The sequence below is a fragment of the Lactuca serriola genome, chromosome 8 (genome assembly GCF_051521515.1).
Source record: "Lactuca serriola cultivar US96UC23 chromosome 8, Lser_US96UC23_V15, whole genome shotgun sequence".
Taxonomy (NCBI): Eukaryota; Viridiplantae; Streptophyta; class Magnoliopsida; order Asterales; family Asteraceae; genus Lactuca; species Lactuca serriola.
Window position 1 is genome coordinate 17,117,763 of NC_136415.1, and position 13,820 is coordinate 17,131,582.

General features: G+C 34.4%; 2 protein-coding genes and 1 long non-coding RNA gene across 3 annotated transcripts; all 3 read right to left on the reverse strand.

The window, feature by feature from the left end:
• Positions 1-6,865: 6,865 nt before the first annotated feature.
• On the reverse strand, positions 6,866-8,480 carry LOC145069680 (uncharacterized). The gene is made up of 4 exons (XR_013689616.1): positions 8,400-8,480; positions 8,164-8,316; positions 7,833-8,082; positions 6,866-7,741 (listed from the first exon to the last, which is right to left on the reverse strand). It is a non-coding gene; the product is annotated as an uncharacterized LOC145069680 (long non-coding RNA).
• On the reverse strand, positions 6,986-7,920 carry LOC145066666 (uncharacterized). Its single transcript, XM_079013950.1, has 3 exons — positions 7,833-7,920; positions 7,515-7,741; positions 6,986-7,405 (listed from the first exon to the last, which is right to left on the reverse strand). The coding sequence occupies exons 1-3, from the start codon at positions 7,918-7,920 to the stop codon at positions 6,986-6,988; spliced, it is 735 nt and encodes a 244-aa protein (XP_078870076.1).
• Positions 8,481-10,149: 1,669 nt separating the features above from the next.
• LOC145070433 (uncharacterized) lies at positions 10,150-12,993 on the reverse strand. The gene is made up of 11 exons (XM_079017377.1): positions 12,659-12,993; positions 12,192-12,234; positions 11,817-11,870; positions 11,621-11,684; positions 11,442-11,498; positions 11,254-11,360; positions 11,120-11,158; positions 10,923-11,011; positions 10,771-10,849; positions 10,652-10,699; positions 10,150-10,564 (listed from the first exon to the last, which is right to left on the reverse strand). The coding sequence occupies exons 1-11, from the start codon at positions 12,850-12,852 to the stop codon at positions 10,484-10,486; spliced, it is 855 nt and encodes a 284-aa protein (XP_078873503.1). The 5' UTR covers positions 12,853-12,993; the 3' UTR covers positions 10,150-10,483.
• Positions 12,994-13,820: the final 827 nt, after the last annotated feature.

Consider the following 13,820-nt stretch of genomic DNA (forward strand, 5'->3'; position numbering starts at 1 on the left):
TTTGAATTATATGATAATATATACATTTATTATATCTTCATAATCTCAATCGTTTGAATGACTTCTACCCGCGAGTTATACATGAATAAAATTAAATATAATATATGATTTGATGTTATTTAGAGTTGTTTTTATTGTTAATTAATTTTTTAAAATTTATTTGCTTAACGTTTTAATTTCTATCATTATAATTATTTAAAACATCAAACATTGTTTTTTTTATTTTAAAGTTAATAATATAATCATTTATATAGAGTTGTTTTTAACTATTGTTCTTGTAAGTTATTTTAAGCTACTTATTTGGAAACTTTTAACGATTATAAAAATATATTTAAGAAATATTTTAGTTAAATTGATATTACAATTTAGTTTTTGATTTTATCACTACAATTATCACTTTTAACTATTTATAAAATATTCTTTAGTTTTTTTAAACAGAACTGAAGTTTATATTTGAGTTGACATTGTAATGCGCAAAAACACCTGTATAGTTGAAGTCTTTACAAATATATATTTTTTAAAATATAACATTAACGTTGTTGTTAAATTTGATATAATAATTCGTATATTAATTTGATATAATATATTGATTACTTTGAATTATATGATAATATATAAATTTATTATAACGTCATAATCTCAGTCGTTTGAATGACTTCTACTCGCGAGTTACACATCAATAAAATTAAATATTATATATGGTTTAATATTATTTATAGTTGTTATTTTTAACTAATTTTTTAAAATTTATTTGCTTAATGTTTTAATTTCTATCATTATAATTATTTAAAACAACAAACATTATTTTTTTATTTTAAATGTAACAATATAATCATTTATATAGAGTTATTTTTAACTATTGTTATTATAAGTTATTTTAAGCTACTTATTTGAAATTTTTTAACAATTATATAAATATATTTAGGAAATATTTTAGTTAAACTGATATTACAATTTAGTTTTTGCATTTATCACTATAATTTATCACTTTTAACTATTTACAAAATGTTATTTGGTTTTTTTAGTGGAACTGAAATTTATATTTAAGTTACACTATAATGTTATATTTAAATTAACAATTTAAGTATTTTGTCCAAACTGTTCAAAAATTATACCTTTAAACTGATAATGGTTTACATGCAACAACATTTTAAATCTAATAAATTAAGTATAATGTGTTAATATTTACAGACATAACTTTATAAATAGAAGTAAATATATTATTTTAAAATTAAAATTTAGTCTATTTATGATTACACTTTAGGTTTGATATTTATTTAACCTTATTAACCAATTTACAATCATTATTAGAAAGACACTACAATTTATCATTTTTAACTATTTATAAAATAATCTTTGGGTTGTTTAAGTTAAATAAAATTTATATTTAAGTTGAGCCTATAATGTTATATTTTAATTAATAATTTAAGTATTTTATACAAATTGCTCAAAAATTATACCTTTAAAATGATAATGGTTTACATCCAACAATATATTAAAACTAATAAATTAAGTATAATATGTTAAAAGTTAAAAAACATAATTTTATAAGTAGAATTAAAGATATTATTTTAATATTGAAATTTAGTTTATATATGAATATATTTTAGATTTGATATTTATTTAACCTAATTACCAAATTATAATTATTATTATAAAGAAATTGAAAAGTCATGGGAGTTTCAAATGAATATGGTGAAAGGAAAAAAAAATGGGGGTTTCAAATGCATGAAATTCAAGAAAAAATGCTAGCTTTATAAGTATGTATGATATATATATATATATATATATATATATATATATATATATATATAGAGAGAGAGAGAGAGAGAGAGATGTACACCACCCAAGAAATATATATAAATATACAAGTAGTTAGAATTGCTAGAAAAAGAGCACACAACATTTTTGTGCAAGGTTTTAAGACACCATGCAAGCATATAAATTGCATAAGCAAAACATATTAATATCTTAGTAACATTAACATTCTAATAAGATTTACTCACTACCAATTTTGGTAATTCAGTGCCTCCTTCGACTATTTTGTGTTTTCATGCTTTACACATTGATGACATCATTTTCGTCTTTTGTATAAACCTAATTTTCGGGCTCTATTCCTATTCATGTTTCGCCAGAAAGGATCAGAACATTTGAAACAACCAAATTCTACATGAATCTTACTACATTAAACAAAACCTATGTTGACTGGGTTACATAAGGTGTGGATTAACATATTTTAATCAATACCAAAACAAAAAACCAAATAGAAACAAGTTAAGATTGATTCAAAACAACTAAAAGAACAAAGTAACAGAAACTTTACAGAAAGGAAGTCGGGACTTACAGTCTTTACAAGAGTACACGCTTCGATGATGTAGTTAATTATAAATACCCTCCTGGTCCATAAAAAACCCAATATGAATATACCTGATTAAATAGATGTATTAATCAGTAGAACAACCAATCGAAGATGTGGAAGTTGATGACACGTAACTGCTGCGGTTGGGACCTTTTGCTTCTGCAATGATGACAATGACGGGATGACATAAACTTTTGTTTTAAAGACATCGCCATGACCGATTTGGAGCATGTACTACAGGTGAATCTATAACAAAAGCTTCGAACTTTAGTCAAACCACACCATTCTTAGTTAGAAACGGTAATTAGCAGAATCTATAAATGATCCAAGAGAAAATTAGATCGATACACTTATTATTCTTCAACATCTTGTTACCTAATTGGGGAGAGGGAGATGTAATTGTACAGATTCATGAATAGAAATCTTTAGATAGTTATATACATAAGATAATCGACATGAAGTTGGCCTTACTATTCGTAGTGATTGTGTCGCCTCGGTGGTGCCATCAGTGGTTCCCATCAATTGAATCTATGTGAGCACATCCATCCATTGAATCAGTGTAAGCCCATCCATCAATTCTGAAATTTAAAGACAAACATTGAGAGTAAGAAAGGAAAAAAAACAAACTCAGAAAAGAGCAAATACCTACAAATCCAAAGACTCAGAAGATTTAGGGTTTTCATCCAGAATACCCAAATCTATCCAATTTAAAAAACCAATAACACAGAGAATCGATTGATTAACTGAAGAGGAACAAAGGTTTTGTTGGTTGTTGTCGTCAGAAGCCACGACATTGAAGGGCTTGTATACGTGTTTGTTTGTGTGGTGTTGGCTGGGCTAAGAGCGAAAGTGGATGAATAAAAGAGAGAAAGTGAACTTGAGTTTGGAGAGAATGAAGCAAAGAGGAAAGACAAGGTGAAGGTGTCATCAGGAGGAAAGGCGGTTTAAGATACATCAATTAATCAATACATATTTTATTTGAATACACCGAAGGTGAGGGAATATCGAATTACCCGTTCAAGGTTGACAGATTCATAGTGTGGAATAGTTTTATCTTGAGATATTTAAAAGATAAGAATTTAGCTATGTATTTCACAATTGTACTCGGTATTTTACAAATGATACGATTTAAAAATAATATTATTTTATTGATGATTACTTGTACCATTTGCTTAATGATTTGAACGTCTTAGAAAAATATTATTATTATATTGAATCTATTTATACAAAATAGTGAGATTTCTTTTATAAGATAGTATATATATATATATATATATATATATATATATATATATATATATATATATATATGAGTAAATTACACGAATCGTCCCTGGTCCAAGTGCCAAATTGCACGTTCAGTCCCTATTTTTGAAAATTAACTTGGACTGTCCCTCATGTATTTAAATACTACCCACCCAGTCCCTATTGTCGTTAGACGTTAGTTTTCTCCGTTTGGGTGCCCCACGTGCCTTGCACGCAGGGGTATTTTTGTCATTTCATCTTGTGTGCCCCTATTAGAGTCGTTGCTCCTCCCCTAATTTCATTTATCTTTGTCGGTCTTCTTCCCCATTACTTTTTCCCCCTTTCATTCTTCGATTACCCTTCTCCAACCAACACAAATGGCAATTAGATGCAATTGTGGAGCTGAAGCTGTGATTCGTACCTCATGGAGCAAGAACAACCCTGGAAAACATTATTATGCTTGTTCTAACCCGGTTAATTTTGATTTGTTGATAAATCTAACCTAATATCCTAATTTCTTTTATATTCTGTAAACTTTAGCATTGTTAAATGTTTCTACACATATTTTGCAGGCTCGTGGTTGCAAGTTCATTGGTTGGGTGGTGGAGGATCAGAAATGTGCTTGTATGAGCATTAGGATGAAGCTTGAACAACAAAATCTGAAACTTAAGTTGTATCTAGCTATTATTTGGTTTTTGTGTAACACCCAAAGTTTTGATGGCCAAGAAAGGAAAGAAAACCCTAACTTTAAGGGGGGGGGGACTCGGCGAGTCCAAGGAAGAACTCGGCGAGTCCAAGCGGGATCCGGGTCGAGGAGTAAGTGACCGACTCGGCGAGTCGGCCAAGGAGACTCGGCGAGTCAGGTCTGTTCGAGGAAAACCCTAATCCGAGACTTTGGGCGCTATTTAAACTCATTATTCTCTCCATTAGGGTTCCTTAGAGCCTCCCTCATACAGAAAACGAACCCTAAGCCCCCATTGTTGTGCATTCAAGCTTCCAAGTCATTTTTGGGTCATTTTTGGGTGAATTGAAGGAAGAAAAAAGAGGGAAATCATTGAAGTCTCAAGGATTGGCCTTAGATTTGGAGTTTGTGGAACCTTTCTGAGTTATTGAAGGTAATAAGTCGTTTCTTTCCTTTAGATCTTCTTTGGTTGTGAGATTTGGGGCTTTTTAAGCCATGGATAGTCATCCATTTGAGTTAGAAGCCGGATCTGGAGTTGCTACTTCAGATCCAAGCATATTATGGTCTTGAGAAGCATAAAGTTTCAGCCCTTGAGTTGATTATGGAGCCTCCTTGCCTTAAACCCTAGTTTATGGTGTATTTTGCCTAGATCTCCTTCTCTACACGTAAAGTTTGCAACTATACGTGAGGAATAGGCTTGGGAAGGATAGATCTACGGTTTGGAGTCCATGCATGACTCAAAAGTCCTCTGCATGTATAGAGATCTGAATGGAATCGGCAAGTAGCATGAAGATGAGGAGGAACTCGACGAGTGGGATGAACAACTCGTCGAGTCAGATGAAGTTGGGTAGGAACTCGGCGAGTTGGATGAACAACTCAGCGAGTCTGTTGAAGGTTGTCTTGGACTCGGCAAGTCTGTTCTTGGACTCGGCGAGTCAGGTCGCGAAACCCCAAACCCTTCGAGCTGAGACTCGAATCAGTGAGTCGAGTGGAGACTCGGTGAGTTGGACAGGTCAGGACTCGGAAATCGGTAGACTCGGCGAGTCATGGACTGACTCGACGAGTCGAGACGCGAATGGAAGAACTCTGAACATATGAACTCGGCGAGTCAATAGGGTGACTTGGCGAGTAGGGTTGACCTGGAAGGTTGACTTTGACCAAGACTTTGACTTTGACCGGAGTTGACTTGGTTGACTGTCGGGGGTCAGCTAGACTAAGTGTTGCATTGATTTTGGTAGCTCGAGAAGCTAGTGGAGCAGGAGTTCAGAGAGTTTCCGGTCAGCAGCCAGTGGGATCATCAGCGAGTTCAGCCAGTACAGGTGAGTTTCCCTTTTGTATGAATGGGTCTACGGCTACAATGTCGGCCCATGTAGTTATGAGTAGAAGACCCGGGGGTTAGCCCTAGGCACAATATGCTAGTATGATATTCGGGACGAGGTCCAATGATTGAGGGCGGGTGCCCAAGGAATGGTTTATGTGATAGTTTATACTTGTTGTCTGTGTGATACTTATATGTGCCTGGTAGGGAGGTGAGTGTGGGCGAGGTCCCGTATCTCACCAATAGCAGAGTGTGGATGGTGTTCCACATCTCAGTAGCAGCAGATCAGGGGCGAGGCCCAAGTCAGGGGAGGAGTGAGGGTGGGCTGGGCCCGTACCTCACTATCAGCAGGGAGTATGGACGGGGTTCCATGACTCATCAGTAGCGGGACAAGGGCGGGGCCCAAAGATAGGCGAGGCCTTAGGACAAGATCCGTTAGAATGTGTTAAGCTTATGTGATGTGATGTGATATGTTTATGTGCTATTATATGTTAGTGGGCGAGGCCCTGTGACAGGCGAGGCCTAAATGAAATAGATCTGTATCCGAGCGGGTCTCGAAGCCAGGCGGGGCCTGGAGCGGCGGGGCCGTTGTACCGGGCGAGGCCCGAGGTAGGGGTGGGCGAGGCCCAGGATAGCGGGCGTGGCCCAGTATGTGCAATATGTGGTTATGCTTGGTATGTGGTATGGTGGGGAACTCACTAAGCTTTGTGCTTACGGCTTTCGGTTTTGGTTTCAGGTACTTCCGGTAGCGGATGATGGAGCTCAGGGTGATCGCATGGCACACACCATAAATTAGTCAGCTTGGGAATGTTTACTCTGATAACGATCATGTATTTTGGAAACTATTACTCTGTTTATGTTTTGAAAAGATGAATTTGCTTAAAGTGATGTTTTATTAAAAGAAATTTTTAGTCTTGAATTTTGGGATGTTACATTTTGTTTGTGTCAATTCTTGTGTACAAAGTGTAGGATTACCTTTTAGTTGTACAAACTCAAGTTGGATGTATCAGTTTGCATGTTAATGAAAATTGGGTGTTTTTATGGTAATTGCCAAACATGTATTCATACCAAAGTATTCATACCAAAACAACAATTTATATCATACCATTAAGTATTCATACCAAAACAACAATTTATATCATACCATTAAGTCATCAAACCATTACAAACATGGATTCATACATTAACAACCTAATTACTCATTAAGTCATTCAAACCATTACAAACATTCATCAAGTCAATATAGTTTGAAGTACATCACCATCATAGTTAAAGAAGTAGCAGAACATTGGTTCACAACACCAAAAGACATGAAAGAACATTGTTTCAAGTACATCAAAAGCATTAGCCAACCAAAAGATAAGAAAGTAATACAAAAACACTAAACCATCAGACTTTTTCCCTTGTTCACAGCACCTGAGTTCTGTCCCACACCAAGATTCTGTCCCACATCACTACCACTGGCCTGTGATCCTCCCACTGTCTGCCCCTTACAGCTCCTACCATTATGCCCAACATTTCCACACTTTGAACATCTAACTTTTCTGGTCCCTGTAGCACCATCATCTTCAGTAGCAAATCTTCTTCTTTTCTTTTTTGGCCTACCAATAGGCACATGATGTTTTGGTGGTAGTAACTTTGTTGGACAAGGACTTTTTGCCCACATCATCCTCCCATTAATTGGTTCAATTTTAAAGGCATACATCTCTTCCCATGTTTCAGGTATCCCAACATTCTCATTATTTCTCCTTATATCCCATATAGCTGCAATTGTATGCTTGCATGGTATACCAGTGACCTCCTACTTGTTACATGAGCATGTATGTTGTGTTATGTCAACTACACATTGGTCCACACCTTCACCACCTGTAACCTGATACTTCCCATTTCCACAAAACACAACGCTATACTCTGCAGACTGCAGCTTCACATTTGATATTCTCTATAGTCTTGGTAGCTATAGGAGTTAGTGGGCCAGAACATTTGTCAATTGTCTTTTGGATAATACCAAGCTTCTTCATTATGTACTCTCTAATAAATTCCAAGCAACTTATAACTGGTTTGTCACGACCCTTGACAAGTTTGATATTCAATGTCTCACAAAGGTTGTTTAACAATGCATCACAATGTGTTCTTCCTGTAGAATAATAATGTTGCATCATAATTATCAGTAATCTTTTAAGATGCATACTCAACAATGTTTAAGAATTCTAACATGTATAACTGACCTGTGAAGTGAGACCTGGACCAATGTTGGGGTGGAATGGCTTTAAGCCATTCATATGCATCATTGTTCAATTTCTTCAGTTCCTCCATTGCATGATTGAATTGTTGTACAGTTGATGTTGTTGCACATTTCCAGAGACAATCTTTAAACTCCTTGCCCCTCTACTTCCACTTCATATTCTCATGGATATTTCGAAGGCAAAATCTATTTTCTGCACATGGAAACAATTTTGCAATTGCAGGCAAAACACCCTACAACATAAACACAATCAATTTTATATAATTAGTACAAATAATATAAAGGTTAAGTAGTTAAAATGTGTATACTATTACCTTCTGCCTATCAGTTATAAATGTGAAGTTTGAATTGGTACTCAAATCCAAATCATCACCAAGATTTTTTAGAAACCATGTCCATGAGTTGTAGTTCTCAGACTCTACAACACCATATGCAACTGGGTAAGTGTAGTTGTTTCCATATAATCCCTATAATAGTAAGAACAAATTAGGTTAACATCTATAAGTCATATGTAAGATTAATTAGTTAATCTATGTATAAAATTACTTACCACTGCAGTTAGAATCATACCAGGGTAGGGACCCTTCATGAATGCACCATCCAGTCCAAGAAAGTCCCTTTTCCCTGCTGCAAATCCTTGTTTCAGTGGACCAAGACATATATATATATATATATATATATATATATATATATATATATATCCTAGTATTCGATGCAGGGTTGGAAGAATTATCCACTTGAAGCTTGACTGTTGTGTTTGGGTTTCGACTTTGAACCTCCAGTAGATAGTCCCTCAATATAGAATATTGACCCCCAAAATCACCCCTAATAGTTTCTAGGGCTTTTGCTTTTGCCCTAAACACTTTCACGTCCGACATCTGAATTTGGTATTTCCTCTCTAGCTACTCCTTTAAAGCCCTGATTGGTATTTCTGGGTTAGACTCCAACTGCTCAAGAATTTGTTTGGAAAGAAACTTGTAATTACAAGCTTTGATTTTTCTTGTTTGGAGACATTTATGCTCCTTTTCGTACGTTTTCACAGTCCAATCATCATCCTTTTTTCCATTTACTTACTAAAAGTTTCCAAGGGCACTTATTGTTTTCATCTACTTTCACTGCACTTTTCTTTTTACTAGGTCCTCCTTTTTCACCCGTTTGACTGGGTCCACCATTTATGTTCCTTTGACTTGCCCACCTTTCCCACTAGTTTTACTTGGTCCACCTTTTCCAGAAGTCTCAAGTATCCCCATATCTAGTATTGTTCCTTTACATACTACCCTGACCCTGTTTTTATCATTCTTGACAATATCCAATTCTCTTCTTGTCTCTATTGCATGCAAGTAAATTCTGTCTTTTGCTTCCTGAGAACTTGAGAATGTTTGAAGTAGGTAGAAAGGGTCACTCACTTGAGCTGCATCATTTATTTGTACCCTTTCAGCAGCCCGGATTTTATTTCTTCTTTTACTTATTTGCCCTTCATCAGATGATGACTCAGATTGCAGAACATCAGTGTTGATCACCTCCATCTCCTCATCAGACATTGCTACATTCTCTGTTGTAATAGGGGCATCACCAACCCACTCCAAATTTTCATCAATGTTGAGATAGAAATCATGCATGTCCACTTCAGGATCATCCCACAAGTTATCCTCATCCACAATGAAATCACTATCATCACTATCACTTGAATCTCCACTACCCTCACTATCACTAGATCCACCTAGGGCTTCACTATAAGGTTCCATAATAGGGGGTTCCATGTTTGGTTTTTTCACAGATTCAACTTCGATAGGGGATTCTATTCTAGGGGTGAAACATGTACAACATCAATATGACTAGGGGATTCCATGTTAGGTTCCATTGTAGGGGTTTGCATACTTGGTTCTAAAACAGGGGGTTCAACTGTGGTTGTGTCAATCCATTTGAGACACAACCTTCTAGAACAAGAAAGGGGTTCAACAATCTCTTTAATCCTGAGTTTTGAAGGGTTAGGTGACATTGCATATGTATGCAAGTTGGTACGCCAAAATTATGTATACACTTCTATAAGCTTGTGAAGCAACGTAGGACCTTAAGTGGTTGACATCTTGATCACTACCCAATGCAAACAACCCAAAATCTAAATCTCCGGTCGTTTAAAGTGATAATACATAACCTTACCTTCTTCAACGTCCAATTTGGCACTTGGACCAGGGACGATTCGTGTAATTTACTCTCTCTCTCTCTCTCTCTCTCTCTCTCTCTCTCTCTCTCTCTCTCTCTCTCTCTCTCTCTCTCTCTCTCGTTAAAACATCATCCCCTGCAACAATTATCTTATTCCAATTATTCAACATCATATAATCAATTCTAAAAATACATATCCAAACACCCTGAATAATACATTAAAAAAAAAAAAAAAAAAAAAAAAAAAAAAAAAAAAAAAAAAAAAACATTTCAGACTCGTTTACACTAAATTGCATCCTCTCAGCTGACCATGACCACAATACCCAAAGATACAAAAAAAATAAGGACTTGAATTCAAAACTTGGGATATAGCAAAAACCGCATTGTACAGCTCAGCATCTAAATTGAGCTTAACAGTTGTTGTTACTGCTTTTGTTAGTGTATAAATTAACTCCAACACTATTTGAAAAGTCAAAAGTCAACGGGAGAGTATGAGCTCCTGTAACTTTGAGATGGGCCTCTAAATCTTCGAACCAATGACATATATGAACTCTGTAAAAACATTGTATAACGGTTAATAACATACAAAAAAATCAAATTTTGGATTAAAGGTATACTGAAAATCAAATATGCATATACCCAAATTCTATGTGGCAAGCTAGCCCAAAATTCCAAGTTTGGAATAATCTGAAAAATAAATAAATAAATAAATAAATAGCAAATCAAACAACAATTTCCAGAAGGTTCCGGAAACTTACATCTATACCACGGATGCCGAGATAAAAGTAGCGATAAGCAGCTCCAGCTATAAAATAAGCTCCAAAAAGACACAAAAGTCTGAAGAAAAAAAAAGAATATTCAGAAAAGGGCAATATGGGTATTTTTGGAGAAGTTTAGGTTTGATGATTACATGATTAAGAGTGTGCCAAACCATCCCAATCCACTGCCAGGGGCGGACAAAACGTTGGCACAGCCAGCTGGATGTGTTATTTGTGTAACCTACAGAAAATATGTAACAGAAAAAGGGTAATTTAGTCATTTACTTGGAACAGGGACCAAAAGTATTAAAATCTGGTAAACTTAGGACCAAAAATGTAATTTACTCACAAAGTTACAAACCCCGACTCTCTCAAGTGTCTTAGGTCCCTGAAACAGAATAGAATAATTTTAGTTGTTATTTAGAAAAATAAGAATGAAAAAAAAAAAAAAAAAAAAAAGGAAAACGAAAAACATTTTCTCACTTGCACTTGCTTTGAATCACAGATAACAGAAACAGAAAGCGAACAATTCCTTTCTGATCCTTGGTGCCACGTTTTTACAACTATACCCATATCTGGATTCTCTTTATCTGCCATTTTTATAACCCAAAAATAGTTAAAATATAAATGTCAAAAATTACATTATTTCCAATACAAATAAAAAAAATTACCAATGAGATCTGTGGTGATGGTTGGGGTGCGCCCAATAGTAGTGCATACGGGATAACCTGCATATGTTTTAGAAGCAACTTTTATAAATTGTTACAAACTCAAAGATGTTAATTATAATAAGATGATGATGAAAAATGAATTAATAATATATTTTATAAAAGTTTCCTGAAGAATATACCTAATTTAATCTCGGACATAAGCGCACTGCACCCCATCCCACATCGAGATGATCCCCCACAATCCTATACAATTGAAATTCCAATAATTTAAATATTTTCCTCATAACAAGAATAAGATGTTTCATTCACACTATATAATATTAGCACATTTTGAAAACAATAATATCGTTAATAACTGTAGCAGAAGAGACTCACCCAGCAATCAAAACATCTCGGGGGATCATGGTTGAAAATCATTCCATCACAAAGCTGCCCCCACAATCCACATAGGAAAGAAGAAAGATAAGATGTCAGCTTAGAGTAGCATGGCTGATGGCAAACATGTAATATAATATAATAACTGTGTCCAATTAAAAAATATTCACTTTTAGGACTTCTCCCTACAACTTTTTAGATCAACTTAAACTTCAACGAAGCAAAAGGAAAAACTTAAACAGCAATACCCACGTGAAATCGCAAATAAGTATGTTTGTGGAATTTGCTGTAATTTGCAAAAGATAAGAAAGGGGAAAGGGAAAAGGAAAATCAAATGGTGAATAATGAAATAATCTGTAACCTGTTAGAGACAACCTGAAACCAAACCACCGTTCCATTAGATGACACCTTGTAATATCTGATGCAAATTAATTGAAGATATTGTTAGCAGATTGTTCTATGTCATTATTTTTATGTTTTACATGAAATAATTATACCAAGAAATCAGTTTAACTAAGCATTTCATATAGAGACGCCACTCACAATCCATCAGTAACCAAAATGTATCTCCTTTTTTTTTTAAATGATGACCAAAATAAGAACTTCACATTTTTAGCCGCCTAAGCAATCGAATTAATTAATCACCCAACTCTTGCCACCTAATTTTCCACTATCACTTAACCATATCCAAACTTGAATCATTCGGACTATACATGTCAGTTAATGAGAGAATGCACATTTTCAATGCTCTATAACCTAATCCTAAAATCAAGCATATGAATCACATTGAATGACAACTCTACGGAAACATGTGAAGAAGTATGTACGGAGGGAAGAAGTACCCGTCTTCGCTAAGAACGCCATGAGGGAATGTTTCGGAAGGGGAAGCCAAGCTATAACTATAGAACTTGTTCTCCTGGGTAATACTGAATTCACAGATCGTAGACAGCGCATGAACTACACCGAGTCTGTATAGAATCGATAAATTGAGAAGGTGGAGAAGAAGACTTCGTGATTGCATCTTCCAATGCTTCATTGTTCTCGTTTTAGACAGAAATCCACTGCAATTTTGGGAAGATCATGGAAGATTGGAAGTGGAAAGCTTTTAGGGTTCTAAATGGTCTTTATGACCGTTGTCCGGAGCTATTTCCGTCTGCCTGAATCTACGAGGCCTCATGTCCTGATTTGTCATAGTTGCTTAAAATCTAATAAGGCCAACTAAGATAGCCCATTAAATACGCCCAAAAATAAATGGGCTTGTTTTCTGTAAATATCATAATACCCTTGGGCCTTTTTTTATTAAAATTTAAAATAGGGTTTTTTTCTATTGAGTTTTGTATTAATAAAATGATTGGAGAAATAATGATATATCTATACTTTCTTTCTTTAGTATATGAATATGTCTTAATGAGCCTAAGTGGTTTTTTATATTTATATTCAATCAAACGATTTTTATAATAAAGTTAATCGAGTTGAAAGAATAAACAAAAGAGCAAGTATGTAAAAGTTCAGTGTTTTAATCGGGTTTTTTAGCATAAAACATTTAGCCATTTTATATGGGTTAAGTACAAACACAATCATGTATAGATGTGAATATTAGGTATTTAACTCATGCAAGAAATAACCCTAAACCACAGTAGTAGATAATTGCATTTATATTTTATACATCCTCCTTAATAAATGAAGGTTTTTTTGCCACTTGTCAATCTCTCATTAGTTTTGACACTTGTCATTTTGTGGTAATTTTGAAATAAGTATTATCCACTTGTCAATTTTTGGTTTGATTTCATTTTTAGTAATAAATACGTTTCTTTCTTTATTTCTTATTTTAAAGTTGTACATTAAAAAATATTTCAATTATACTTTAAGTTTAATCATTTTTTGAATCAACCCGTATAATATACGGGTCTCACACCTAGTAATATAATATTTTACATAAAAGTAAATATTGATAAAGACAACAAGTATGTTTTATGTTAACGGTTAGTTTTTATCTAAAATATA